A 27702-nucleotide genomic window follows, 5' to 3' on the forward strand; every position below is an offset into this window, starting at 1 on the left:
CTCAGGCTGAAGTGTATATAAGGAGAGGTTTTTCTCCAGAGTGTTGCTGGGTCACACTATATTAAAGAGCTGTTGTCACTAACCTGGTCTCCTGCCTCGTCAATACCCAAACTTAACAAAAATGTTGGATAACCATCTGACTGAGATGGTATAGGGTTTCCTGCCTGGGCAGGGGGTTGGACTAGAAGGCCTCCAAGGTCCCTTCCAACTCTGATGTTATGTTATGTTATGTTATGTTATGTTATGTTATGTTATGTTATGTTATGTTATGTTATGTTATGTTATGTTATGTTATGTTATGTTATGTTATGTTATGTTATGTTATGTTATGTTATGATGAGTTTCCACCCATTGCTTCTTGTCCTGCCTTCAGGTGCTTTGGAGAATAGCTTGACTCCCTCTTCTTTGGAGCAGCCCCTGAGATACTGAAACACTGCTATCATGTCTCCCCTAGTCCTTCTTTTCATTAAACTAGACATACCCAGTTCCTGCAACCGTTCTTCATAGGTTTTAGCCTCCAGCCCCCTAATCATCTTTCTTGCTCTTCTCTGCACTCTTTCTAGAGTCTCCACATCTTTTTTACATCGTGGCGACCAAAATTGGATGCAGTGGCTTTACCAAGGCATTATAAAGTGGTATTAACTTTGATATGGCCCAAGGGCTTAATCAACAAAGTAAACATTTTGGTGCTGGGGGGAAAGTTCCCTTCCTGTTAAGAAGCCCTCTTCCTGTTACGCTGTGCCTAAACCCCTTCCAGATCTGCAAAACGTACATTCTAGGCATCCTTTACTGTACTTCTTACTGAGCCAGGAAGTGTGAGGGTTAATCACACTTCGTCAGAGCTGCTGACGGAAGGTCGAGACAGGGCAGGTCTAAAGATTGTAGGTTGAGGGAGTGTTCTGCCTTTCAGAACGAGAAAGTCAGCCAGACAGCAAGACACAAGGAGTTGACTCCGAGCAACAACTCCGAGGACCAGAGGAAGAGAAAAAAATTGTGGTGGTGAGAGGGCTATTGCTTGGGAGGGTTACTCCGCAGCCTTCCTAAACCTGGTTAGACTATTGTGTGTGTGTGTGTGTGTGTGTGTGTGTGTGTGTGTGCTGGTTCTGGCAGAAAGAAGTGGTGCAGGTGCTCCTACCACATGGCTCATCTGTAGATGAGCCATGTGGACAAGCTTTGAAGGGCATGCCTGGATGGGAGATAAGCTTTTCTCTTCGAGCTCAGCTAATAAGGAGAGCCTCATCCTATTTGCATGTCTCCAGGGGTGTCCTGGATCTTCACTGACTTCTTTTGCTGGTTGTGGTGGGTTTAGTTTCCAGAGAGGAAGAGACAGAGAGTAGAAGTACCGGAGATACTTCTCTAAACAGTGAAAGGGTAGAGAGCAATATTTTTTCTGACTTCAAACCAGGATAGAGAACAATCCCTTTCTGAAAATTTTTGTCCTGTCTACATAAGCTCCTGTATCAAAAGAAGTGGCTTCATGACAGGGGTGAAATCTACTTCCCTTCCTTACCGGTTTGGAAGTGCACACACCGTGTGCGCAGGCCCTCTGCGCATGCGCCAAACCTTTCTGCGCATGCGCAGCGGGTACAAAACACGTTACTTCCTGGTTAAAACCAGAAAGTAACGACAGCCGGGCGGGTGGGCGGCGCCTCGCACCGTGATTGCTACCAGTTCTCCGAACCACCTGCTGCGATCGCTACCGGATCAGGCGATCCGGTCCGAACCGGGAGCATTTCACCCCTGCTTCATGATAACCTCTGGAGACCTGCACCTTAAGCGTATTTATTTATTTATTTATTTATTTATTTATTTATTTTGTCACAACAATATATGTAACTATCATACAGAAAGGTTATATAGTATATAAAGGTATAAGCATATATATATAGGAAAAAGAAAAGAAAAACAATAGGACAGGAACGGTAGGCACGTTTGTGCGCTTATGCACACCCCTTATGGTCCTCTTAGGAATGGGGTGAGGTCAATAGTAGAAAGTTTTTGGTTAAAGCTTTTAGGATTATGAGAAGAGACCACAGAGTCAGGTAAAGTATTCCAAGCACTGATGATTCTGTTACAGAAGTCATATTTTCTGCAATCTAGATTAAAGCAGTTGACATTAAGTTTAAATCTATTAGTTGCTCTAGTATTATTGCAATTAAAGCTGAAGTAGTCTTTGACAGGAAGGACATTACAATAGATGATTCTGTGAGTTAAACTTAGGTCTTGTTGAAGGCGATGGAGTTCCAAGTTTTCTAAGCCGAGGATTTCAAGTCTGGTGGGATAAGGTATTTTATTGTTTTCAGAGGAATGGAGAACTCTTCTTGTAAAGTATTTCTGGACACGTTCAATTGTATTGATGTCAGAGATGTGGTGAGGGTTCCAAACAGGCGAACTGTATTCTAGAATTGGTCTAGCAAATGTTTTATATGCTCTGGTTAGTAGTGTGGTGTTTTTGGAAAAGAAGCTACGCAAAATTAGGTTTATAATTCTTAGAGCTTTTTTTGCTATGTAGTTGCAGTGGGCTTTGGCACTTAGATCATTTGACATGAAAACTCCAAGGTCTTTAACGGGTCTTTAACTTGTATCCTACAAGGACTGCACTCGGGCCCCTTATTCTGGTCTGTCCCAAACATCCTTCTTCTTTCAGGCACTGTAAAGGGATGAAAATACTAGTTTGTCCTGTCCTCCTGGATGAAAACCTTGAGGTATTTTTTTTGTTTCCCCTTCATCCTAAGCCTGACTTGTTTTGTCTCTCTAGCTTGGATACGGAGCTAGCCATGCACCATTTGGAAGGAGACTCGGAGGTCTACAAGCTGATGCAGGAAAACCGCGATACCAGGGCTGCGCCACGGCAATCCAGCACTTTCCGCCTGCTCCAGGTGGCTCTGGAGTTGGATGAAAAAGGTGAAAGAGGCAAGAGGATGGAAAGGGCACTTGCAGTACCTATGGATAGAAGGAAGGAAGACAAAATAGCCCAATGGGCTTTGCATTTTAACCCAAACCTACTCCAGTCCAGGGTTTTCTGCTGTAGTAATTTTTCCCCCCTCAGGCGCGTTATGGAAATACACACTTGCAAAATAAGATTAGGTTATGGAAAATGTTTCTAGTAGGACGGATAGCGTAAAATGGGCTTGTTTTCTTGTGTCCTTTTCAAAACCATAAGGTGAAGGCTGGAAATAAGATAGAACAAACCAACTGGGGGGAAAAAATGAGAAACTTGGAAACTTTAAATTGGATAGATCGGCCTTTAGATGTCACTGCTACCACGTCGTAATCTCACGGGATAAAAGTCTTGTTCCTTCCAGTTTTAACATTTTTATCGAGTTATAAAATACTATAAGATACGAAATACAAAAGCAAATAGAAAAGCAGTGGGGAAGAAGAGAAGTGAGGAAGGAAAAGAAAGGAAAGATAAGAGAAAGAAAGAAAGAAAAATAAACATTGACTTCTGACACTTGCAGTAATATGAACAAGTCTTGTTCCTTTTATTGCTGATCTAGTTTACTGCTCTGTTGGTGTGTAGTCACGGGGGGGGGGGGGCAAATAAGGGAGGAAACCTAAATTCAAGAGGCTGATAAACCAGCATTTTAAACCAGCCTCTGGATGGGCTATAATCTTTGTTGACAGACTACAGTAATCAGCCAAAACCTTTCATCTGACAGGCTTTTAATTGGTAGTTTTCAGAACGTTAAGGGCATGGACGTTTCTGATGGATGCCACTTTTTGTTCGCAGGAAAAGGAAACAAGAAAATTATAAACAATTATATTTCCCTTCTAAACCTGTGCAGGTGTCAGTTTTGGAAGGCAGCTTCCAACATTGGCCTGTTTGACGCGCCATCCTGAAATTGCTTCAGCTTTTGATGCTGACATTGAAAGAAGAAAAAAAAATATTCATTCAGTGAAATAGGGGTGTTGTTTTTTTGAGGTTGCAGATGTGATTTTTTTTTTCACTGAGAAGAAAAAACACTTCTTTCTGGATCGATGTACATAGGGGTCAGGGGTGGGCTTTAAAATTTTTAGCAAGGGGTTCTCTGGCCGGTTGCTGGTTGGGCGTGGCCTAGTTGGCCTCCTGCATCGCAACGGGGTGGTGTTGGTGTTTTTGTCCTCCCCAGGCTCTGTAGGCTTTCCTTGAGCCTCCAGAAGGGTGAAAACAGCCTCCCCAGGCTCCGGAGGCCCTCCATTTCCATCCTTCCCGAACTTCCAATAGGCCTGTTTTTTGCCCTCCCCGAGCCTCCGCATCTGCCCTGCATTTACCTGCATCCCAAATGGGCCGCATGGGGACTCCTGGGAGGGGAGGGGCAGGGTGGGCGGGGTCAGCCAGGAGTGGGATTTGCGGGTTCTCCGAACTGCACAGAATCTTAGCTAGAGGTTCTCCCGAACCCCCAGCAGCCCCACCCTTGCATAGGGTTGGCTGAACATTCTTTAAAACCGGTAATGTGTTTGTTTGTTTTTTTAAAAAAATACTGTTTGCTAATGTACTTTCTGTGCTGCTTTGACAGAGGGCACGGCAACCCATTTCCCCAGCCAGCTCTCTCCCACTTTGCACAAGCCGGTCAGCAGTGCTACGGCAGGAAGCACTCAGAAGTTGCACATCTGTGAGAAATGCGACAGCCCCATCACGTGAGTATGCCGAATCCAGCAGTTCTCAACCTGTGGGTCGTGACCCTGTTGGGGGTCGAATGACGATTTGCCAGGGGTCACCTAAGACCATCGGAAATATGGGAAGTATACTTGCGAGTTGAATAATAATAATAATAATAATAATAATAATAATAATAATAATTTAATTTTTATACCGCCCTTCTCCCGAAGGACTCAGGGCGGTGAACAGGCAGATAAAATAATACAATACATTACAATAAAAACACTATTTAAAAAACTTATTCAATATAGCCTAAATTTAAAATACAATATAAAATATAAAATAAACCCCAATAAAATCCATGTTTAAAAACTCTATTTAAGCCAGTCCAGCTCGGAAGAATAGATATGTCTTGAGCTCGTGGCGAAAGGTCCGGAGGTCAGGAAGTTGTCAAAGTCCTGGGGGAAGCTCATTCCAGAGGGTAGGTGCCCCCACCGAGAAGGCTCTCCCCCTGGGGGTCGCCAGCCTACACTGTTTGGCTGACGGCACCCTGAGAAGACCCTCTCTATGGGAGCGTACCGGCCGGTGGGAGGCATGTGGTAACAGAAGGCGGTCCCGAAGATATCCCGGTCCTATGCCATGGAGCGCTTTAAAGGTGGTAACCAGCACCTTGAAGTGCACCCGGAAAACCACAGGTAGCCAGTGCAGCCTGCGCAGGATCGGTGTTATATGGGAGCCACGAGTGGCTCCCTCTATCACCCGCGCGGTTGCATTCTGAACCAACTGAAGTCTCCGGGTGCACCTCAAGGGGAGCCCTATGTAGAGAGCGTTACAGTAGTCCAGGCGAGAAGAATCGTGCTCCAATGGTAGACTCCACAAGCCAGCTGCAGGCTCTTTAAATCGCTAGCCGAATTCGGCTTCAGGCGCGATGAATTAAAAAAGAGAGAAATCTTTGCTCTGATGTCTCCCTCTCAAGCCAGCTGCAATCACTCCCAATCGCTAGCCTAACCTGGCTTCAGGCACGATAAACTTAATAGGGGAGGAGTCTCCGCTTTAATGCCTCCGCCCTCAAGGCAATCGCAAGCAGTTCAGATTGCTAGCCCGATACGGCTTCAGGCGGGATAAATTCAAAACGAAAATAATTTTACGGTTGGGGTCGCCACATCGTGGGGAATTGTATTAAAGGGGTCGCAGCACTATAAAGGTTGAGAACCACTGGCCTAATCCTTAAGTAGGGTTTAGTACCAACGGGACTGGAATAGAGGGGAAGGCCTTCCGTTTCAACTATTTGAGGGGCTGCCACATGGAAGAGGGGGTCGACCTATTCTCCAAAGCAGGGGTCTCCAACCTTGGCAGCTTTAAGACTTGTGGACTTCAACTCCCAGAATTCCTCAGCCAGCTTTGTCAGAGCTGAAGAAGCTTCTTGGATGAGAAGTGAAATGTCTTCAAAGAAAAACCAAGAAAGTCCAGTTGCTTCGGGAAAAAGCACCTTTGGGATAAATAGATGGAAACTTTTATCAAAGAAAGAACCAATCTAGAACGAAGGAGAAATTTCCTGACAGTGAGAACAATTATTATTATTATTATTATTTATTGAATTTCTAGACCTCCCTTCTTCCGAAGGACTCAGACAGGCTAAAAACATACACAATATACAATATTAAAAAACTAAATTAAGAAACTTATTACACAATTGGCCGAGAAATTAAAATAATTAAAATCTAAAAACCCCAATTTAAAATATAAATAGAATTTAAAATTTAAAAACTAAACAGTTTAAAAAGTTTAAGCTAGCCCCGCGCGAATAAACAAATATGTTTTCAATTCGCGGCGAAAGGTCCGAAGGTCAGGTATTTGGCGTAAACCAGGGGGAAGTTCATTCCAAAGAGTAGGAGCCCCCACAGAGAAGGATCTTCCCCTGGGGGGCCGCCAGCCGATTAATCAGTGGATTGAATTGTCTCCAGATGTTATGGGTGCTCCAACACTGGAGGTTTTTGAGAAGAGATTGGACAGCCATTTGTCCAATAGGGTCTCTTCCTTGAGCAGGGGGTTGGACTGAGTCCTTCGGGAGATAGGGCGGTATATAAATATGATTAAATAAATAAAATAAATAAATAAATAAATAATAGAAGACCTCCAGGGTTCCTTTCAGCTCTGTTATTCTGGTAAGCAAAGAGAAGGACATGGGGCAATTTGATGGGCTGGATTACAGCACCACATGGTGCTGGGCATTATGCTAACTTGGTCCAATGCAAGTAGTCCTCACTTAGTGACCATTCAACATTTTGACTTCGCTGAAAAAAAAAATACTTATGATCCGTCCTCTACTTATGGCCGTTACGACATCCCTGATCACAATCCAGGCGCATAGGCGACCGGCTCACATTTATGACAACGGCATTGTCCTTCAGTTGCGTGATCATCCCAACCATCTTCCACATCGGCAAAGGGGAAAGCTGGCAGGAAGTTGCAAGTCACAGTCGTGTGATGTCTCACTTAATGACCACATAAAAAAAAAAAGGTCACCCCATCAGCTGCAACCATAGGACACCTCATTTAACAATCACATCGCTTAATGAATTTTCCAGTCTCTGTTAGTGGTCCTAGGCTGAGGACTACCCATGTCTATGAAAGATATTTCAGGTGGCAGGAAGTTGGATTTGACTCTGGGCAGGCGGCCTTGTGCCTATACCCTTCAATGGGCCAAAAGGGTTTATAGCCAGTGGTGGGATTCAGCCAGTTCGCACCACTTCGGGAGAACCGGTTGTTAACTTTCTGAGCTGTTTGGCAAACTGGTTGTTGGAAGAAATCATTGGGGCAGAGAACCGGTTGTTAAATTACTTGAATCCCACCACTGCTTATAGCCATCTGGTGGGTAATAATAATAATAATAATATTTTAATTTGTATACCGCCCTACTCCCGAAGGACTCAGGGCGGTGAACAGGCAGATAAAATATAAATACACACAGTAATTAAAAACATCCCTTAAAAAAACTAATTCAAATGCCCAAAAATGTTAAAAAACGTACTCCCCCGTAAAATAACAAAATTTTAAAAACCCATCCAATAAAAATAAAAATCAGGTAAGAGACTCCAGCAGCTGTTTACAGGGTGTGTGAATTGCCAGCATGCCCTGACAATGTGTAATTGAATTTCGAACAGGAAGCTTTCATTAAAAAATAAAAAAAAGACATAGAAAGGAAAAGGGTTAGGAATGGTTTGGTAAGGGGAAGAGGGTCTATTTTGAACCAGCCAGCAGAGTAGCAGTGTTTAGCGTTTGCTAAGGTGGTGATATAAATATGTATTTTTTTCTGTTTTTGAGCCACGGTAGCGCAGTGGTTAGAATGCAGTCCTGCAGGCTACTTCTGCTGACTGCCGGCTGCCAGCAGTTTGACAGTTCGAATCTCACCAGGCTCAAGGTTGACTCAGCCTTCCATCCTTCCGAGGTCGGTAAAATGAGGACCCAGATTGTCGGGGGCAAGAGGCTGACTCTGTAAACCACTTAGAGAGGGCTGTAAAAGCACTGTGAAGTGGTATATAAGTCTAAGTGCTATTGATTCCTTCCTTCCTTCCTTCCTTCCTTCCTTCCTTCCTTCCTTCCTTCCTTCCTTCCTTCCTTCCTTCCTTCCTTCCTTCTCCCTCCCTCCCTCCCTTCCTCCTTTCCTTCCTTCCTTCCTTCCTTTTTTTCTTGCCATGGTGGCGCAGTGGTTAGAATGTAGTATTGCAGGCTAATTCTGCCCACTGCCAGTAGTTCGATCCTGATTGGCTCAAGGTTGACTCAGCCTTCCATCCTTCCAAGGTCGGTAAAATGAGGACCCAGATTGTTGGGAGCAAGAGGCTGACTCTGTAAACCACTTAGAGAGGACTGGAAAGCACTGTGACATGATATATAATTATAAGTGCTATTGATTTCTTCCTTCCTTCCTTCCTTTCTTCCTCCTCCCTCCCTCCATCCCTCCCTCCCTCCCTTCCTTTTTTCTTGCCATGGTGGCGCAGTGGTTAGAATGTAGTATTGCAGGCTAATTCTGCCCACTGCCAGTAGTTCAATCCTGATTGGCTCAAGGTTGACTCAGCCTTCCATCCTTCCGAGGACGGTAAAATGAGGACCCAGATTGTTGGGGGCAAGAGGCTGACTCTGTAAACTGCTTCGAGAAGACTATAAAGCACTATGAAGTGGTATATAAGTCTAAGTGCTATTGCTAATTTGGTGTTATTATTAATAATTTATTAAAACAAATTATTTTGCTGGACTTCCTTAGTTTTTTGTTTATTTGAAAACCTTTTGCTTTTCATCCATTTTTCAGTTCTTTGGAATGTTTTCAAACGCGGGGGTGGGGAAGCACAAGAAAGTCCAGTTGTCTTTTGGGACAACCATGACCTGGATGATTAGGAATCTCCATAGCTAAGTTTATTAAACCTCAGTGCCTGCTGACTGAGCGACTCTGGGCAGCTCCCAAGGAAGAAATTGCGATAAAAATCAATCCAAAATAACAATGAAAGGATGATGAGCCTGTCTTCTTTCAGGACAGTCATTCCTCCTTCTTTTGATCTTCAAAGGAATCCTTGGCAGGGATTAACACCAGAGGTGGGGCAAGGGCTAACCTCTCAGGTGAGTTTTGGGCCTGAAGAGTGCCCAAAACTTGTTGATTTATTTATCTTTCCGAATAAGAGCTGCGGATGGTTTTGGTAATTGCATGATTAAAGGGCTGTTTCCACGGCTCTGATTTGGCAACCCATAACTGGAAATGGCGGTGTAACCTGCCAGGCTGGAAAACCTAAAGAGGAGTGGATGAAGATGAGCCATGCTAAGAGCAGCCAGTGAGAGGTCAGAGATGGTCCCTTCCATAGTACAGGTGCAGAGGTGGGTTTCAGCAGGTTCTGACCAGTTCTGGAGAACCGGTAGCGGAAATTTTGAGTAGTTTGGAGAACCGGTAAATACCACCTCTGGCTGGCCTCTGGTGGTATTCTCTGCCTCCCAAGTCCCAGCTGATCGGGAGGAAATGGGGATTTTGCAGTATCCTTCCCCTGCCACGCCCACCAAGCCACACCCACAGAACCGGTAGTGAAAATTCTGACTGGCCCCGCCCCCATCTATTCTCTGGCTTCTGAGTCCCAGCTGATCGGGAGGAAATGGGGATTTTGCAGTATCCTTCCCCTGCCACGCCCACCAAGCCACACCCACAGAACCGGTAGTGAAAATTCTGACTGGCCCCGCCCCCATCTATTCTCTGGCTTCTGAGTCCCAGCTGATCGGGAGGAAATGGGGATTTTGCAGTATCCTTCCCCTGCCACGCCCACCAAGCCATGCCACGCCCACCAAGCCACACCCACAGAACCGGTAGTGAAAATTCTGACTGGCCCCACCCCCACCTATTCTCTGGCTCCCGAGTCCCAGCTGATCGGGAGGAAATGGGGATTTTGCAGTATCCTTCCCCTGCCACGCCCACCAAGCCACACCCACAGAACCCACGGTTGTAAAATTATGCTGGCAGCATGGTGCCGTTGTCCAGTCCACCCGAATTTTGCCCCATGTCCTTCTCTTCGCTTATCAAATGCAAAATCAAGAGCGGCTGACTTACTTCACCACCATGCATTTTTTTTACAACCTCTTCGGCCAAAGAGGTTGTAGAAAAAATGTGTTTAAAAGTGTTGTTTTTTTTTAAAAGTTGGCCGCCCACCCAGTCACATTAACCCACCCCACCCCACCAAGCCCCGCCCAGCAAACCGATAGTAACAAATTTTACATTTCACCCCTGAGTTGAGGTTCAACCACCTGGAATGTGCTTGTCTGGATACTTGGCGCTGTGGTGTACATGAGCAATGCGCCTCCTAAATACCAGCTTGACTGCTGAATGCTTGTTTGTTTCCAAAAGAAAAGAGGTGGAGTGGCTGAAGGCAGCCATCGCTCCACATCGTCCTTTGAAGAGGCCATCAACACTCTTGAAGGTAACGACAACAATCTATGCAAAAAGAAGCTTGCATAGCGAGTGGAGTGGCCAGAAAAGAGAAAATTGGTAGCCTGGATTACCTCTGCAGGAATGTATTTATTTGGTTTCGTTAGATAGAGTCACTTCAAAGACCGAGATGGCAAAAAATCATAATGTCCATCGGAGGACTTTAGAGCAGGGGTCTCCAACCTTGGCAACTTTATGACTTGTGGACTTCAACTCCCAGAATTCCTCAGCCAAGCACATGCAACTCTTGTGCATGTAAATTCTTGTTTACACTCGAGAATTCTTGGTTTGCGAAAGTAAATAGAAAAGGGGGTTGGGGGAGGGAAGGAAAGAAGATTATAAATATAAATGTACAATTACGAAATGATAGATTGGGTTAAATGGAAAAGAAACTGAAAAGAAAGTATACAATATTAGTAAATTGGAGTTGCTCAGCTATCAGACAAGGGAAATATTACACAACAAAGAAGAAAGAAAGAAGAGAGGAACAGAGGGTAAGATAGAGGAGGTGACGGAGAGAGTGGGATGGAAGGAAGGGGAAGGATAGGAGGATAGGATAGGGGATAAGAGCAGGGGAGAAGGTAAGAAAAGAAGGAAAGAAGAGAGGAATGGGGGAGAGGGAAGTAGGAAAGAGGAAGGAGAGGAGGAGGAAGAAGGTAGGAAAAGTGAGGGAGGGAGGGAAAAGAGGAGGAGAAGGTTTGTTGTGAAACGAAGGGAAAGAAAGGGTAGAAGAGCAACCCCAAACAGAATTAAAGTGTTTTATTTTTGTGCTTCCTTTAGAAAAAATAGGTATGATTATGTAAGGATAAGAGAATGTACATTTACAATATGTATATAAGAAAAGAAAAAAAGAAAAAAAAACTTTTTTTAAAAAAAAAGATAATGCTTGGTTAAGCCAGCATTTTGGAGAGCTGGTGTCATTTGGCCAATGATACTTGGCCTGCTGTAGATCAGGGGTGTCCCACCACGGCAAATTTAAGACTCGTGGAACTTCGATTTGCGGATGGTTGGCTGGGAATATCCGGAAAGTTGAAAGCCCGCAGATCTTGCCAAGGTTCAACACCCCCCCTCCCCCTGCTGTAGATGCTAGTCCTTCTCACCGGACTTCTCTTCTGCTCCGTCTTCCCCAGATACCAGGCTGTGAAAATCCAAGAGAACCGCTACCGCCACCCGTCTTGCTACGTTTGCTCCGACTGCGGGCTCAACCTGAAGATGCGCGGCCATTTCTGGGTTGGGGAAGAGATGTACTGCGAGAAGCACGCCCGCCAGCGCTACCAGAGCCCAGCAGAGGGCGGCACCATCCTGGCCGTCTATTCCCAGTCTTAAAATGATAGCGGGAGCTCAGGAAGCTGAAGAAAAGGAACGCAGTCAGATGGGAGATTTCCACCGGGGATCTTCTCACCCAAATTCGGCCTTTTAAAGACATCTGCAGGAAAGGAGGCCTTGGGGGCAAGAGGGCAAGGACCACCATTGCAAGTCAGAATGCCATGGAGGGACCTTTGGGGAAGGCGTTTGAGGGAGGGAGAGGGCGTTCCCCAAGGCAAATGGCTTTTCTTTTCTTTTTCTTTCTTTTTCTTTCTTTTCAACTTACCCTAGTTTTGGGCCATCATTCTTAAAGCAACCAATGTTTGCCGCCGCGCGGACATTTGTCTTTTGACAGCTTTGGGAATGATGGTTTCCCAGGCCGCCAAGTAGGCCTTAGTTCCGGGACTCTGGAAAGTGATTGTCGGTGCTCGTATTAATCCTTGGTTTGCGGCCAGAAGCGACGGGGAGTCTCTTGATGGCTCGGTTCTGTGGCCGAAGCACTTCTGCCTTGCCCCTCTTGCCAAACTCTCCCTGCCCCACGATGCAAATCTAAGAGTGACGGGAAGATGGAATTTCCGAAGGTCCCGGACGGCGTGGATTCAGCTCCGAATGCTGACTTCTTTCCCTGTGACGCTTCTCTTTAAGATATTAAGCCAGATGTCTATGTGAAATATAATATATATATGTATATGTATAAGGATGGATAAAACAATCGCCCCCATGCCTGCCTTTTTTTCTTTACGTTCTGGCAACCCTCTTGCTCTCTTCCCTCTAATAATAATAATAATAATAATAATAATAATAATAATAATAATAATAATAATAATAATAATAATAATAATAATAATAATAATATAATAACAGAGTTGGAAGGGACCTTGGAGTTCTTCTAGACCAGGGGTCTCCAACCTTGGTCCCTTTAAGACTTGTAGACTTCAACTCCCAGAGTTCCTCAGCCAGCTTTGCTGGCTGAGGGACTCTGGGAGTTGAAGTCCACAAGTCTTAAAAGGACCAAGGTTGGAGACCCCTGTTCTAGTCCAACCCCCTGCCCAGGCAGGAAACCCTACACCACTTCAGACAAATGGCTATCCAACATTTTCTTAAAAATTTCCAGTGTTGGAGCATTCACAACTTCTGCAGGCAAGTTATTCCACTGATTAATTGTTCTAACTGTCAGGAAATTTCTCCTTAGTTCTAATTCTTGAGGTCAGGAAGGAGTTTTTGTAATCTCTAGCACAGGTAAATGCCCCATCAGTGATTTTTTTTAAAAAAATTTCTATTTAATAATATGAAATACAGTAGGTTTGGCTGCAAGCTACTGCGGTAACTGCTGCAGGATCATCTGAATGCTCTTTATTACCGTATTTTTCAGAGTATTAGATGCACCTTAGTTTTTGGGGAGGAAAATAAGAAAAAAACTGATTGGCAGGTGGATTGGCCCCCCCAATCAGCGGTTCCCAGAGGTGAATTTTAGCAACAGGTTCCTTGGTTGTGAGCTCTGTGCCTTGCTTTTTTTTCTGCCTCTGAAACTCTATTTCAGAAAAAAACTTTTTTCTGCCTCTGAAAGCCTCCGAAACAGTTTCAGAAAAATAGTCTCTGAAGCTCTGTTTGGGGGCTTTTTTTCTGAAGCTCTATTTGGAGGCTTTTTTTCTGAAGCTCTGTTTGGAGGCTTTTTTTCTGAAGCTCTATTTGGAGGGTTTTTTTCTGAAGCTCTGTTTGGGGGCTTCTTTTCTGAAGCTCTGTTTGGGGGCTTCTTTTCTGAAGCTCTGTTTGGGGGCTTCGTTTCTGAAGCTTCTTTCAGCCTCTGAAACCTCCATTTGAGAAGCTGGGCTGGGCTACATTCGGAGTATAAAACGCACCCAGATTTTCACCCTCTTTTTTGGGGAAAAAAGATGCGTCTTATACTCCAAAAAATATGGTAATATGGATATAACGAGATATTGAATGAGAGAGAGGGAAGGGCAAGGATAAGCAGAATAAGAAGTTGCACGAAGATAGTCCTTGACTTACAGGGATAATTGGATCAGGAATTACACTAGGCAATTCTACCAGTCATTAAGTAGTTCTCCAAATGAGCACAGCCAATTTTTGCCTTTTTGGCAACAGCTGTTAAATGCTGCGAGGGTTACACAAACCCGTTGCATCCAACGGACAAAATACCATCATCAATTGCGGTCGCGTGACTGCAGGACTCTGCAAATAGCCATAAATGCCGGCCAGTTGCCATGCCAAACACCCCAAATGCAATCAGGTGACTGTCAGAACTTTGTAATCGGTTTTTTTTGGGGGGGGGGTCTGGTGTAAAATCAAACTGTCACTAAGTGAGAGGTTGTAAGTCAAGGACTAACCTGTGTTTATATTTATGTATGTCCCAGGGTGTGGGGGTTATGAGGAGATTGGCTTTCTTTTTATGCGGAGTGGGGAGGAGGATATTAGGTGACCTCGGTCAAATATTTAGCCAGTCAGAGGCTCAACATGGTAAGTGCTGCTGTTTTCCTTACCTGCCTGAATAGTGAGAGAACCTCACCTGTGTAAGGCTGGGTTGCAAGTTCTGCCACTGATGTCCTCATTTTCATAAGAGGAGTTCGGTGAGGCTTTGAGGTTGCATTTCCTTTGATTGAACACGCTGGCATTCTTCCACTCTCCCTGGTGGCCGAATGCCATTTCCGGAGGCATTGAGCTATTCAAAACAGTTCTTGGGAAACCAGCTGTTCTTGTGCTGGTTCAAACACATTGTGGCTTTCTATTGTGCCAATTGCGCTGTTGTGGTCCATCAGCAGCCTACGGAGCTGGCAACAGAGTCGGACAGCGATGAGGCTGAGGGTGAGGCCAGGGCCATCGGGGAGTGAGGTGCGGACTCCAGAGCCTCCAGAGACTGATAGTAGTGAGGCAGAGGAACAGGAGGAGCCTGTTCCTAATGCACGCTTGAGAAGAGCTGCCAAAAGGCAAGAGCAGCTCAAGCAAAAAGGACAACTCGGGAGTAGGGCCAAGAGATGATTGGCCCCTCCCATAAGGCTTAAAACAGACCAGCAAGGGTGTTTCAGCTTTGCTAGAAAACAATGTTGTAGCTGCGTCTTCTGCTTCGTGTATGTCTTTGTTTTTGTGGCTTCTGGACGTTTGCCAGGAAGGGCCTTTGGCAGTTTGCCTAATTGGACTAAGACTAAGGTTATTACTACCTACTTGGGCCTGGGTCACAACCTGCGCTATGTACAGTGAGTGGTGTTATGACTCCTAATGTTCTCTCCAAGGTCTCTTTTTCACTCTCGCCTAAATTGACTGTAGCTAAAAGTATCATAACAGATTCCGAGGTCCAAGATAGGCCACAAGTAACAACTCCCAGAACTTGTAGTACATGGATACAACCTGCCATGTATCTACAGCGGTTAGCATTATGGGCAATCAAAGACTGACAAACTATAATTCGGAGTACAGGTAGTCCTCAATTTACGACCGGTAATGAGCACAAAATTTATGTTGCTAAGTGAAGAATTTCTTAAGTGAGTTTTGCCCCATTTTTGACTCTCCTTGCCACCTTGGTTGAGTGAATGACTGCAGTTGTTATATTAGTCACACAGTTGTTAAAGTGAATTCAGCTTCCCCAATTGACTGCTTGTCAGGAGGTCGCAAAAGGGGATCCCATGACCCTGGGACCCTGCAATGGGTCATAAATATGAGTCTGAAATTTGATCATGTAATCACGGGGATGCTGCAATGGTCATTAGTGTGAAAAATGATCATGAGTCACTTTTTCAGGGCCGTAACTTCAAACAGTCACTAAACAAACTGTTGTAAGTCGAGGACTACCTGCAGTAGCTATGAGTCCCAGCTCTTCCTATGCATCTTTGTCTAAAAATAAGACAAAACAATTATACCTTACTGCTAACATATAGAATAGAATAGAATTTTTTAATTGGCCAAGTGTGATTGGACACACAAGGAATTTGTCTTGGTGCATATGCTCTCAGTGTACGTAAAAGAAATGATACCTTCATCAAGAATCATAAGGTACAACACTTAATGATAGTCATAGAATAGAATAGAATGGAATGGAACGGAACAGAACGGAACAGAACAGAATAGAATTCTCTATTGGCCAAGTGTGATTGGACACACTAGGAATTTGTCTTGGTACATAGGCTCGCAGTGTACATAAAAGAAAAGATACATTCATCAAGAATCATCAGGTACAACACTTAATGATAGTCACAGAATAGAATAGAATAGAATTCTTTATTGGCCAAGTGTGATTGGACACACAAGGTATTTGTCCTTGATGCATAGGCTCTCAGTGTACATAAAAACAAAAGATACGTTCGTCAAGAATCATAAGGTACAACACTTAATGATAGAATAGAATAGAATAGAATAGAATAGAATTGAATTCTTTATTGGCCAAGTGTGATCGGACACACAAGGAATTTGTCTTGGTGCATAGGCTCAGTGTACATAAAAGAAAAGATACATTCATCAAGAATCATCAGGTACAACACTTAATGATAGTCACAGAATAGAATAGAATAGAATTCTTTATTGGCCAAGTGTGATTAGACACACAAGGAATTTGTCTTGGTGCATAGGCTCTCAGTGTACATAAAAGAAAAGATACATTCATCAAGAATCATAAGGTACAACACTTAATGATAGTCACAGAATAGAATAGAATAGAATTCTTTATTGGCCAAGTGTGATCGGACACACAAGGAATTTGTCTTGGTACATAGGCTCGCAGTGTACATAAAAGAAAAGATACATTCATCAAGAATCATCAGGTACAACACTTAATGATAGTCACAGAATAGAATAGAATAGAATTCTTTATTGGCCAAGTGTGATCGGACACACAAGGAATTTGTCTTGGTGCATAGGCTCTCAGTGTACATAAAAGAAAAGATACATTCATCAAGAATCATAAGGTACAACACTTAATGATAGTCATAGAATAGAATAGAATAGAATAGAATAGAATAGAATAGAATAGAATAGAATAGAATAGAATAGAATAGAATTCTTTATTGGCCAAGTGTGATCGGACACACAAGGAATTTGTCTTGGTGCATAGGCTCTCAGTGTACATAAAAGAAAAGATACATTCATCAAGAATCATAAGGTACAACACTTAATGATAGTCAGAATAGAATAGAATAGAATAGAATAGAATAGAATAGAATAGAATAGAATAGAATAGAATTTTTATTGGCCAAGTGTGATTGGACACACAAGGAATTTGTCTTGGTGCATATGCTCCCAGTGTACATAAAAGAAAAGATACGTTCATCAAGAATTCTAAGGTACAACACTTAATGATAGAATAGAATAGAATAGAATAGAATAGAATAGAATAGAATAGAATAGAATAGAATAGAATAGAATAGAATTCTTTATTGGCCAAGTGTGATTGGACACACAAGGAATTTGTCTTGGTGCATAGACTCTCAGTGTACATAAAAGAAAAGATACCTTCATCAAGGTACAACACTTAATGATAGTCATAGGGTACAAATTTAACACTTAATCATGGTGAAGCTGCAGGGTGATACTGCAAAGGTATATTTTATGAAGAAAATGAAACCCCAAAAGGGCCACATAGAGGTAGTTGTCGAGTTACAACCACAACTGAGCCTAAGATTTACGTTACTAAGTGAAACATTAGTTAAGTGAGTCCCATTGTACAACTTTTCCTGACACAAGTTGTTTTAAGTGAACCATCGCATTTGTTAGTAAGGCGGCTGCTCCTGCTTTCCCACATTGACATGGGTCTTCAGAAGGTCGCAAAAGGGGATCCCATGACCCCCGGGACGCGGCAACCGTCATAAATATGAGTCAGTTGCCCAGCATTTGAATTTGAAGGTTGCAACTGTGAAAAATGGTCGTAAGTCGCTTTTTTCAGTGCCACTGTAACTTTGAACAGACACTAAAGGAACTGTTACAAGTCGAGGACGGCCTGTATACGCTATGGCTCTTTGTAAATGAACAACACGGCGTAAAAACTTCTACTGCATAGCGAAGTTGGTTAGCAGAACATTCATTTCCGATGTAGCATACGCAGCTAGCCAGTAGAGGGCGCTCGTCACAAACAAGAATTGTGCACTTGGTGGCAATATTTCAGCAGATTCCTTAGCTTTCCTGTATCCTGGTCCTCCAACACAAGACTTGCTCTTAAATATATACATTCAGCATATTAGTTCGTGTTTTGGAATGAGCTTGTTAGGATGTTTGCAAGGTTTGGGAGTCAGTTTGCCTAATCTGATAAACGCAGGTCTTTTTGTTTTATTCATTGTTTTTGCCCATCACAAAGCACGCTAGAATAGAATAGAACAGGGGTCTCCAACCACCAGCTCTTTGCCACCGGCGGCTCTTCCCCCCAGCCTTCGCCCAAAGCCCCACAGCAGGAGGCTGAAGCAGACCCCAAGTCGGAATTTCTCCCCCCCCCCCCTCTGACCCACACAAGAAAACCTCGAAGGGGGAGACTCTCTGCAGCAACACAAACGTTCATTACACGTATCTGGCCCAGGGGCCGGAGTTTCAGGATCCCTGATTTAGTGCAATATAAAAAATGCAAATAATTTTTCTGAGGACCACCAAAAATTTCTCACGGACCACCAGTTGGTGACTGCTGCTCTAAGAGATGGGCTTAAGGTACGGAAGGATCCTGACAGATTTGATTGCTGGGTGCTAGCTAATAAAATGAAATTTAGCGGTGAAAAAAGCAAGGCTCTACATTTAGGCAAGAAAAGCCAAATGCAAAGGGAGAGTATATGTGGTACCTCGCTCCATAGTAGTAATTGTTAGAAGGATCTTGGAATTCTAGCGCACAATCATTTATATATGAGCCAGCCGTGTGCTGCAGCTGCCAAAAAAGCCAACACAGTTCTAGGCTACATTAACAAAGAGATGGAATCAAGATCACATGAAGTGTTAGTACCATTTTATAATGCCCCTGGTAAGGCCACACTTGGCATACAAGACTACAAGAAGGAACCGCAGCTGGTTATAAAGGTGGCACGTCAGTAATCCAAGGAGTTGTTAAGAACAGGAGGCTTCTTAAGAGGGGATGCGTTGCCTTCCGTGATGGATTGGTATTGTATGGCCGGATTCCCAGGCTCCTCCTCAACAGCCCCTTCTCCAGAGGTGGGTTTCAGCAGGTTCTGACCAGTTCTGGAGAACCGGTAGCGGAAATTTTGAGTAGTTTGGAGAATCGGTAAATGCCACCTCTGACTGGCCCCGCCCCCATCTATTCTCTGCCTCCCGAGTCCCTGCTGATTGGGAGGAAATGGGCATTTTGCAGTAACCTTCCCTTGCCATGCCCACCAAGCCACACCCACAGAACCAGTAGTAAAAAATTTGAATCCCACCACTGTGCCTTCTCCCTGGGGAGCCTTGAATGTGCGATGGTGTGCTTTGTAATGAATAGGAAGCAGGGACAATGGGACTCTTCTGACAACCAAAAGGAATGCTTTATTATGTGTTGCTTTGAAAGTAGCTACATCCTATTTACACAGGAGGCACAGTGTGGATTGCCCATTTACCCTAAAGCCTTGAGACTCTTTCTTCTATGCAAAGTTTATTTTATTTATTTATTTATTTATTTATTTTGTCACAACATCATATAAAAAGATTTTATAGTATATAAACATATATATGAGTAAATATTGGGAGGTATAAGCATCTATATATATATATAGGAAGAAGAAAAGAAAAACAATAGGACAGGAACGGTAGGCACATTTGTGCGCTTATGCACGCCCCTTTTGGTCCTCTTAGGAATGGGGTGAGGTCAATAGTAGAAAGTTTTTGGTTAAAGCTTTTGGGATTATGGGAAGAGACCACAGAGTCAGGTAAAGTGTTCCAAGCACTGATGATTCTGTTACAGAAATCATATTTTCTGCAATCTAGATTAAAGCGGTTAACATTAAGTTTAAATCTGTTGGTTGCTCTTGTATTATTGCAGTTAAAGCTGAAGTAGTCTTTAACAGAAGGACATTACAATAGATAATTCTATGAGTTAAACTTAGGTCTTGTCGAAGGCGACGGAGTTCCAAGTTTTCTAAGCCTAGGATTTCAAGTCTGGTGGGATAAGGTATTTTGTTGTTTACAGAGGAATGGAGAACTCTTCTTGTGAAATATTTCTGGACTCATTCAATTGTATTGATGTCAGAGATGTGGTGAGGGTTCCAAACAGGCGAGCTGTATTCTAGAGTGCCTTCATTAGGGCGCAAGCTTGCATTAAGTCATCCCTACTCAATAAAATGGAAGTTGTCTTTCCCATCCTCACAAAGACAAACTCACCTGAGGCTTTCTAAGTCAGGTGTCTCCAGCCTTGGTCCCTTTAAGACTTGTGGACTTCAACACCCGGAGTCCCTCAGCCAGCAAAGCTGGCTGAGGAACTCTGGGAGTTGAAGTCCACAAGTCTTAAAGGGACCAAGGTTGGAGACCCCTGTTCTAAGTGACATGTTCACCAACAATATATATGTAAACACAACAATATATAGCCATAGTATGAGAACCAGTTTGGCCTACTCTAGTTGTTAATGCACCAGGCTAAAAACCAAGAGACTCTGACTCTCTGTGAAGATTCTCAGTCATAGTTGTCTCCTGTCTCAAGTGTCTAAAAACATTTAGCTTCTCATCCGCAGCTCCTTCAGTTCAGAAGTAGAGCTGAAGAAGCTTCTCAGATGAGGAGTGAAAGGTTTTCGCAGGAAGTGAGAGAGGGAGGGAGGGAGAAAGTGTGAGAGGAGGAAGGGGGGATTGTGACTGAAAAAAGAAAGAAGAAAGAAGGTGAGGATAGGAAGGGAAGCTTTTTAAAAGGGGAAGGGGAAAAAAAGGCCTGATAGGATAGCAGAGGCTTCTGTAGGGAAAGGAAATAAGGCAGTGCTGGGTTTCAATTTTTTTTACTACCGGTTCTGTGGGTGTGGCTTGGTGGGTGTGGCAGGGGAAGGATACTGTAAAATCTCCATTCCCTCCCCCACTCCAGGGGAAGGATACTGCAAAATCCCCATTCCCTCCCCACTTCAGGGGAAGGATACTGCAAAATCCCCATTCCCTCCCCACTCCAGGGGAAGGATATTGCAAAATCTCCATTCCCTCCTCACTCTAGTGGAAGGATACTGTAAAATCTCCATTCCCTCCCCACTCCAGGGGAAGGATACTGTAAAATCTCCATTCTCTCCCCACTCCAGGGAAAGGATACTGCAAAATCCCCATTCCCTCCCCACTCCAGGGAAAGGATACTGCAAAATCCCCATTCCCTCCCCACTCCAGGGGAAGGATATTGCAAAATCTCCATTCCCTCCTCACTCTAGTGGAAGGATACTGTAAAATCTCCATTCCCTCCCCACTCCAGGGGAAGGATACTGTAAAATCTCCATTCCCTCCCCACTCCAGGGAAAGGATACTGCAAAATCCCCATTTCCTCCCCACTCCAGGGAAAGGATACTGCAAAATCCCCATTCCCTCCCCACTCCAGGGGAAGGATACTGCAAAGTCCCCATTCCCTCCCCACTTCAGGGGAAGGATATTGCAAAATTTCCATTCCCTCCCCACTCCAGGGGAAGGATATTGCAAAATCTCCATTCCCTCCCCACTCCAGGGGAAGGATACTGTAAAATCTCCATTCCCTCCCCACTCCAGGGGAAGGATACTGTAAAATCTCCATTCCCTCCCCACTCCAGGGAAGGATTCTGCCAAATCCCTAGATGGCCTATAAAGTCCATTCCAACTCTGTTAATCTACTCTACTCTACTCTACTCTACTCTACTCTACTCTACTCTACTCTACTCTACTCTACTCTACTCTACTCTAATCTAATCTAATCTAATCTAATCTAATCTAATCTAATCTACGGCTACTCAAGGATCTGAGGTGTTCCTTGTTATAGTCTTTTACAACCTCAGTACTGATTTAAGCAGTTGTGAAGAAGTGTTAACGCAACCTTTAGAAATGCAGATGCAGCCAATCCAGATCACCAGAAAGGGGAACAGGGCAGGGATAATTGTAGTGGGTACCTGGGACTCCTCCTTTTAAAAAAAGTAGGATTCTTTTTAAAACGTGACTGCCTAACTGTGTAGAGGCAGAAAATTCCCACTAGTGTGCAGAAAGTTTTAATAGCTGAATCCCAGGCGAGTTGTTTGTTTAGATGATCTAAATCCGAGAGTTTCTTGCTGCTCTCTCAGCTTGGTTGTTTGCTTGCTGATTTTTCATTACCTAAACTAACATCATGAGTGCTAGTTAAGGGATGGGGTTTGCTGTAGCTTTGATAACGTTATCTAGTTTGGGTATTGAAATGTCTGCAAGAAAGCAGCCGAGCTCACGAGACCACCTAGGACCCCTCATTTCAACCCTGAGCTAGTAATAATAATAACAGAGTTGGAAGGGACCTTGGAGGTCTTCTAGTCCAACCCCCTGCCCAAGCAGGAAACCCTACACCACTTCAGACAAATGGTTATCCAACATCATCTTAAAAATTTCCAGTGTTGGAGCATTCACAATTTCTGCAGGCAAGTTGTTCCACTCATTAATTGTTCTAACTGTCAGAAAAGTTCTCCTTAGTTCTAACTTGCTTCTCTCCTTGATGAGTTTCCACCCATTGCTTCTTGTCCTGCCTTCAGGTGCTTTGGAGAATAGCTTGACTCCCTCTTCTTTGTGGCAACCCCTGAGATATTGGAACACAGCTATCATGTCTCCCCTGGTCCTTCTTTTCATTAAACTAGACATACCCAGTTCCTGCAACCGTTCTTCATATGTTTTAGCCTCCAGTCCCTTCATCATCTTTGTTGCTCTTCTCTGCACTCTTTCTAGAGTCTCAACATCTTTTTTACATCGTGGTGACCAAAACTGAATGCAATATTCCAAGTGAGGCCTTACCAAGGGATTATAAAGTAGTATTAACATTTCACATGATCTTGATTCTATCCCTCGGTTAATATGCAGTCCAGAACTGTGTTGGCTTTTTGGCAGCTGCTGCAACACAGCTGGCTCATATCTAAATGGTTGTCCACTAGGTCTCCAAGATCCCTCTCACAGTTACTACAAATATTCTCTTTTATTGCCTTTGATAGGAGAAGGGAAGAGACCCTTAAATAAAAATAAATTAAAAGCCAACAGCTCAGTTCTGATGGTATGTAATAGAAACACTGGCTGTAAATCTCAGAAGTTAAATAAACCAGCATTGGATTCCTCTGTACGAGACAAACCATGGTTTCAAAAGCCCAGTGGTTGGGTCAGCCTGACAAAAGGAAAGGTTGAATCCAGAGGTGGAGAATGGCTTTGTGAATCCTGAAACTTTACTCCAAGCAGCTAAAAATGAAGTTTCTAGTTCTTCTGTATTTCAGCCTTTTTTTTATGTGCCTGGAGCAGATTCCTGTTTGTCAGAGTTGGGCAGAGAAGGCAAACAGGCAGGTGGATTCCAGCACGTCTTTGCCCCCTTATCTTATCTTCTGCTCCTCTGTCTGTCTGTCTCCCCTCCCCACGCGCTTTCTTTGAAACATTTGCTAAACAGAAGATTGAAGTAAGTCAGGGCTCTCCCTGGCCTTCTCCAGGCTCCTGAAGGAGCTCCATGTTGCTCAAAATATAGATAAGCAAACTACCATCAGAAACAGGCCTGAGTTGGAAGGGTTGAGAAATCTCTTATTCCCAAAAGAGTTCCTTTTTTTTTTTGCCCCCTGCGCTTTCTCTCCTAACTCCTTTCCCCTGTTTTTATTTATTTTTTTGTTCGGTATGGTTTTCTGCCTGGTTTTTAAAGCTGGTGGCTATTGAGGGTTGAGCAGTCAGAGGTGGGTTTGAGCAGGTTCTGACCAGTTCTGGAGAACCAGTAGCGGAAATTTTGAGTAGTTCGGAGAATCAGTAGTAAAAAAAATGATCAGGCAACTCAGCTGGGATCATCGGCTGAAGAGGTTGTTAAAAAAAATGCTTTTAAAAGCCTCTGACAATTCCAGCTGAGCCATGCGATCATCAGAGGCTTTTTTTTTTACTTTTAAAAGCATTTTTTTGGCCAAAGAAAAAATGCTTTTAAAAGTTAAAAAAAAAAAAACTCTGATGATCGCGCAGCTCAGCTGGGCATGGTGGGGGGGGAGCAGGGATTTTTGCTATCGGATCTCTGAACCATCCGCCGCCATCGCTACCGGATCAGGCGATCCGGTCCGAACCAGGAGCATTTCACCCCTGATGAGAAGGAATGGCTCAATCTGGACCAATAAGTTTAAGGCAGAGTGACAATCCTGTTCTCTTTTGCTTTGACAAACAGCCTGAAACTCTGGCATTATGTCTGGATCAGCCCAAAGTTTAAGGACAGTCCAAAGTTTAAGGTGTTTTTTGTTTTTTTTTAAAGACACGGTGGACTAAATTCTTAACTACATACCTAAGGAAACGAAACTGCAGGGCTGCAAAAGGACTTGCAAATAAATCAAGGCAGGGATTAACCTGCCAAGAAGATGCAAACAAGGAATGTATCATAAGCAGAGAGGAAGGAGCACGAAGAAAAGTCTGAATTCCCTTTGCCATTATTTCCTGAATCCTTTTTGACTGGAAGCTGCAAATGCGGCTGAATCCCAACTTGGTTGTGCCTCAGGGGTGAAATCTACTTACCTTCCTTAGTGGTTTGGAAGTGCACGCGCCGCGCCCACGTGCAGACCTACTGCGCATGCGCAAAACCACCTGCGCATGCGCTGAACGTAATGAACACATTACTTCCTGGTTAAAACCAGGAAGTAACAACACCCAGGCGGGTGGGCGGAGCTTCGTTCCACCATCGCTACCGGCTCGGCAAACCAGCCGCCAAGATCGCTGCCGGATCTCTCGATCCGGTGCGAACCGGGAGGATTTCATCCCTATTGTGACTGCGCTACTTCTGATGCATTCGGAGTGTCCAACCGTGGCAACTTCAAGACTTGTGAACTTCAACTCCCAGAATTCCCCAGCCAGGTTATAGACTTAAAGTTCACAAGTCTTAAGTTGCCAAGGTTGGATACCTATGCATTAGAGATTTCTGACTTCTAAATGATTGAGGGACATGGGTGGTCTAGAAAAATGAAGAGGGAGGGAGGGAGGGAGAGAGTCAGACAGCTAAACAAGCAACTTTAAGGTGTGATCAAAGGTGTATTTATTTATTTTTTGACTTAATGTAACCTGTTCTTTGTGCTCAGAAAAAGTGGGAAACAGAAGGAGGGAAAGTTTCCACTTATAAACAATAATTAAGGATCAGATTTGTGTATTGGGGCCCAAAAGCTAAACATAAAACCCCTTGGATGGCTATTGCCACAAACTGGATTAATTGATTGTTAAAATATCCAGGAAGCAGTGGTGAAATCCAATTTTTTTTTTACTACCGGTTCTGTGGGTGTGGCTTGGTGGGCGTGGTGTAGCTTGGTGGGGGTGGCAAGGGAAAGATATTGCAAAATCTCCATTCCCACCCCACTCAGTGGCCAGTCAGAGGTGGTATTTGCCAGTTCTCTGAACAACTCAAAATTTCTGCTACTGGTTCTCCGAACTACACAAAATTTCCACTACCGGTTTTCCAGAACCTGTCAGAACCTGCTGGATTTTACCTCTGCCAGGAAGGAAGTGGTTTTAAAATCTTCTCCCTCACCCTACCTCAATAGCTTTAATCACTTTCTAAAACCTACTGAAGTAGTAACCGTAACCATCTCTCACCCCAGCAAATTATAGATTGCAGTCAAAACTGATCTTTGGCCAATACTTTCAAGAGTGGCCTCTGATTATCCATACCATATTTACTTCCTTCCTTCCCTTTTCCATTCCTGCTGTTCTATTTATATGGGCATTGTTTTCTAGTTAGACTTTTACAAGGGCTATGCAATTCGGAATTGTTGAGAGAAGCCTTGAGCCCTGGGAACAGAGCAGGGTATTTACGTAAAACAACTACAGAAGGGCATCTCTGGCTCTTAAAACCAGTGGTGGAATTCAATTTTTTTTACTACCGGTTCTGTGGGTGTGGCTTGGTGGGCATGGTGGGGGAAGGCTACTGCAAAATCTCTATTCCCACCCCACTCTGGGACCAGCCAGAGGTGGTATTTGCCGGTTCTCTGACCTACTCAAAATTTCTGATACTGGTTCTCCGAACTACACAAAATTTTCACTATCGGTTCTCCAGAACCTGTCAGAATCTGCTGGATTTTACCTCTGCCAGGAAGGAAGTGGTTTTAAAATCTTCTCCCTCACCCTACCTCAATAGCTTTAATCACTTTCTAAAACCTACTGAAGTAGTAACCGTAACCATCTCTCACCCCAGCAAATTATAGATTGCAGTCAAAACTGATCTTTGGCCAATACTTTCAAGAGTGGCCTCTGATTATCCATACCATATTTACTTCCTTCCTTCCCTTTTCCATTCCTGCTGTTCTATTTATATGGGCATTGTTTTTCTAGTTAGACTTTTACAAGGGCTATGCAATTCGGAATTGTTGAGAGAAGCCTTGAGCCCTGGGAACAGAGCAGGGTATTTACGTAAAACAACTACAGAAGGGCATCTCTGGCTCTTAAAACCAGTGGTGAAATTCAAATTTTTTTTACTACCGGTTCTGTGGGTGTGGCTTGGTGGGCGTGGCAGGGGAAGGATATTGCAAAATCTCCAGTCCCACCCAACTCTGGGACCAGCCAGAGGTGGTATTTCCCGGTTCTCCAAACTACTCAAAATTTCCGCTACCGGTTCTCCGAACTACTCAAAATTTTCGCTACTGGTTTGCCGAACTACTCAAAATTTCCGCTACCGGTTCTCCAAACTACTCAAAATTTCCACTACCGGTTCTCCGAACTACTCAAAATTTCCGCTACCGGTTCTCCGAACTACTCAAAATTTCCGTTACCCATTCTCCAAACTACTCAAAATTTCTGCTACCGGTTCTCTGAACTACTCAAAATTTCTGCTACTGGTTCTCCAGAACCTATCATAACTTGCTGGATTTCACCCCTGCTTCAAACATTGCTAACCTACTATTGCAAGCAGCATAGTCAGGTGGATGACATAGCAAGCCCTGGTGGGGTAGGATTACAACACTCCATCACATCTGGTGGGCCACCAGAGACCCCTCCTTGAAAGGACACGGTCATGAGAATAGGCACACACAACTTTTCCCAACTTGCGTTCTGGCATTTGCAGGGACACCCAAAGTTCTGAAGAAGCTTCTTGGATGAAAAGCTATACATTTTCAAGGGCAAAAATAGAAGTCCAAGGAAGTCCAGGTGCCTTTCGAAAAGCACCTTTGGGAAAACCATAGTTGTGGTCCGCCAGCAGCCTGCGGAGCTGGCGGCGAAGTCGGACAGTGAGGAGGCTGGGGAGGACCATGGGCCAGTCCTGGACTCTGGGGAAGGCCTGGATGAGGGGTCTGCGTCAAAGGCAGAGATGAAGCCAGGGCCATCTGGGAGCAATGCGTGGACTCCGAAGCCTCCAGAGGCAGACAGCAGAGAGGCATAGGAACAGGAGGAGGAGGAACAGGAGGAGCCTAGCGCATGCGAAGAGCTGCCAGAAGGCAAGAGCAGCTGAAGCAAAAAGGATGACATGGGAGTAAGGCCAGGAGATGATTAGCCCCCTCCCATAAGGCTTAAAAGACCAGCAACGGCTGTTGGGTTCTTTGTAGGAAAGCAACGTTGCTACATTTGTTCTAGCCGTCGTCTCTCGTTTCTGAACTTCATGGGGCTTTGCCAAGAAAAGCCTTTGGCGGACTACCAAAGAGGACAAACGTTTGTGGGTAAGGTCGAAGGACTTTTTCTGAAGGACTTCGTTTTTGGACTCAATTTGGACTAAGCTGAAGTAATTCCCAGCTATTCTAATACAATATGTTCATTTAGGATTGATTGTGTCTGCTAATAACTGCTGGGGCCTAGGTCACAACAACCATGATCTGGATGG

The 27702-nt window shown here is 44.1% G+C and overlaps 1 protein-coding gene across 3 annotated transcripts in view; it reads left to right on the forward strand.

Moving 5' to 3' along the window:
- PDLIM2 (PDZ and LIM domain 2) overlaps positions 1-27702 on the forward strand; it is a 135762-nt gene that overhangs the window by 105426 nt on the left and 2634 nt on the right. For 2 of the 3 annotated variants that reach the window (XM_058194771.1, XM_058194772.1), the window contains exons 8-10: positions 2759-2904; positions 4500-4620; positions 11669-12566. In XM_058194771.1, the coding sequence (XP_058050754.1) occupies positions 2759-2904; positions 4500-4620; positions 11669-11864 (463 nt within the window). In that variant the 3' untranslated portion in view covers positions 11865-12566. Of the gene's footprint in view, positions 1-2758; positions 2905-4499; positions 4621-11668; positions 12567-27702 lie in introns of those variants that run through there. The other variant, XR_009156505.1, reaches the window with a different exon arrangement.

Source organism: Ahaetulla prasina, chromosome 9, assembly GCF_028640845.1.
Source record: "Ahaetulla prasina isolate Xishuangbanna chromosome 9, ASM2864084v1, whole genome shotgun sequence".
Taxonomy (NCBI): Eukaryota; Metazoa; Chordata; class Lepidosauria; order Squamata; family Colubridae; genus Ahaetulla; species Ahaetulla prasina.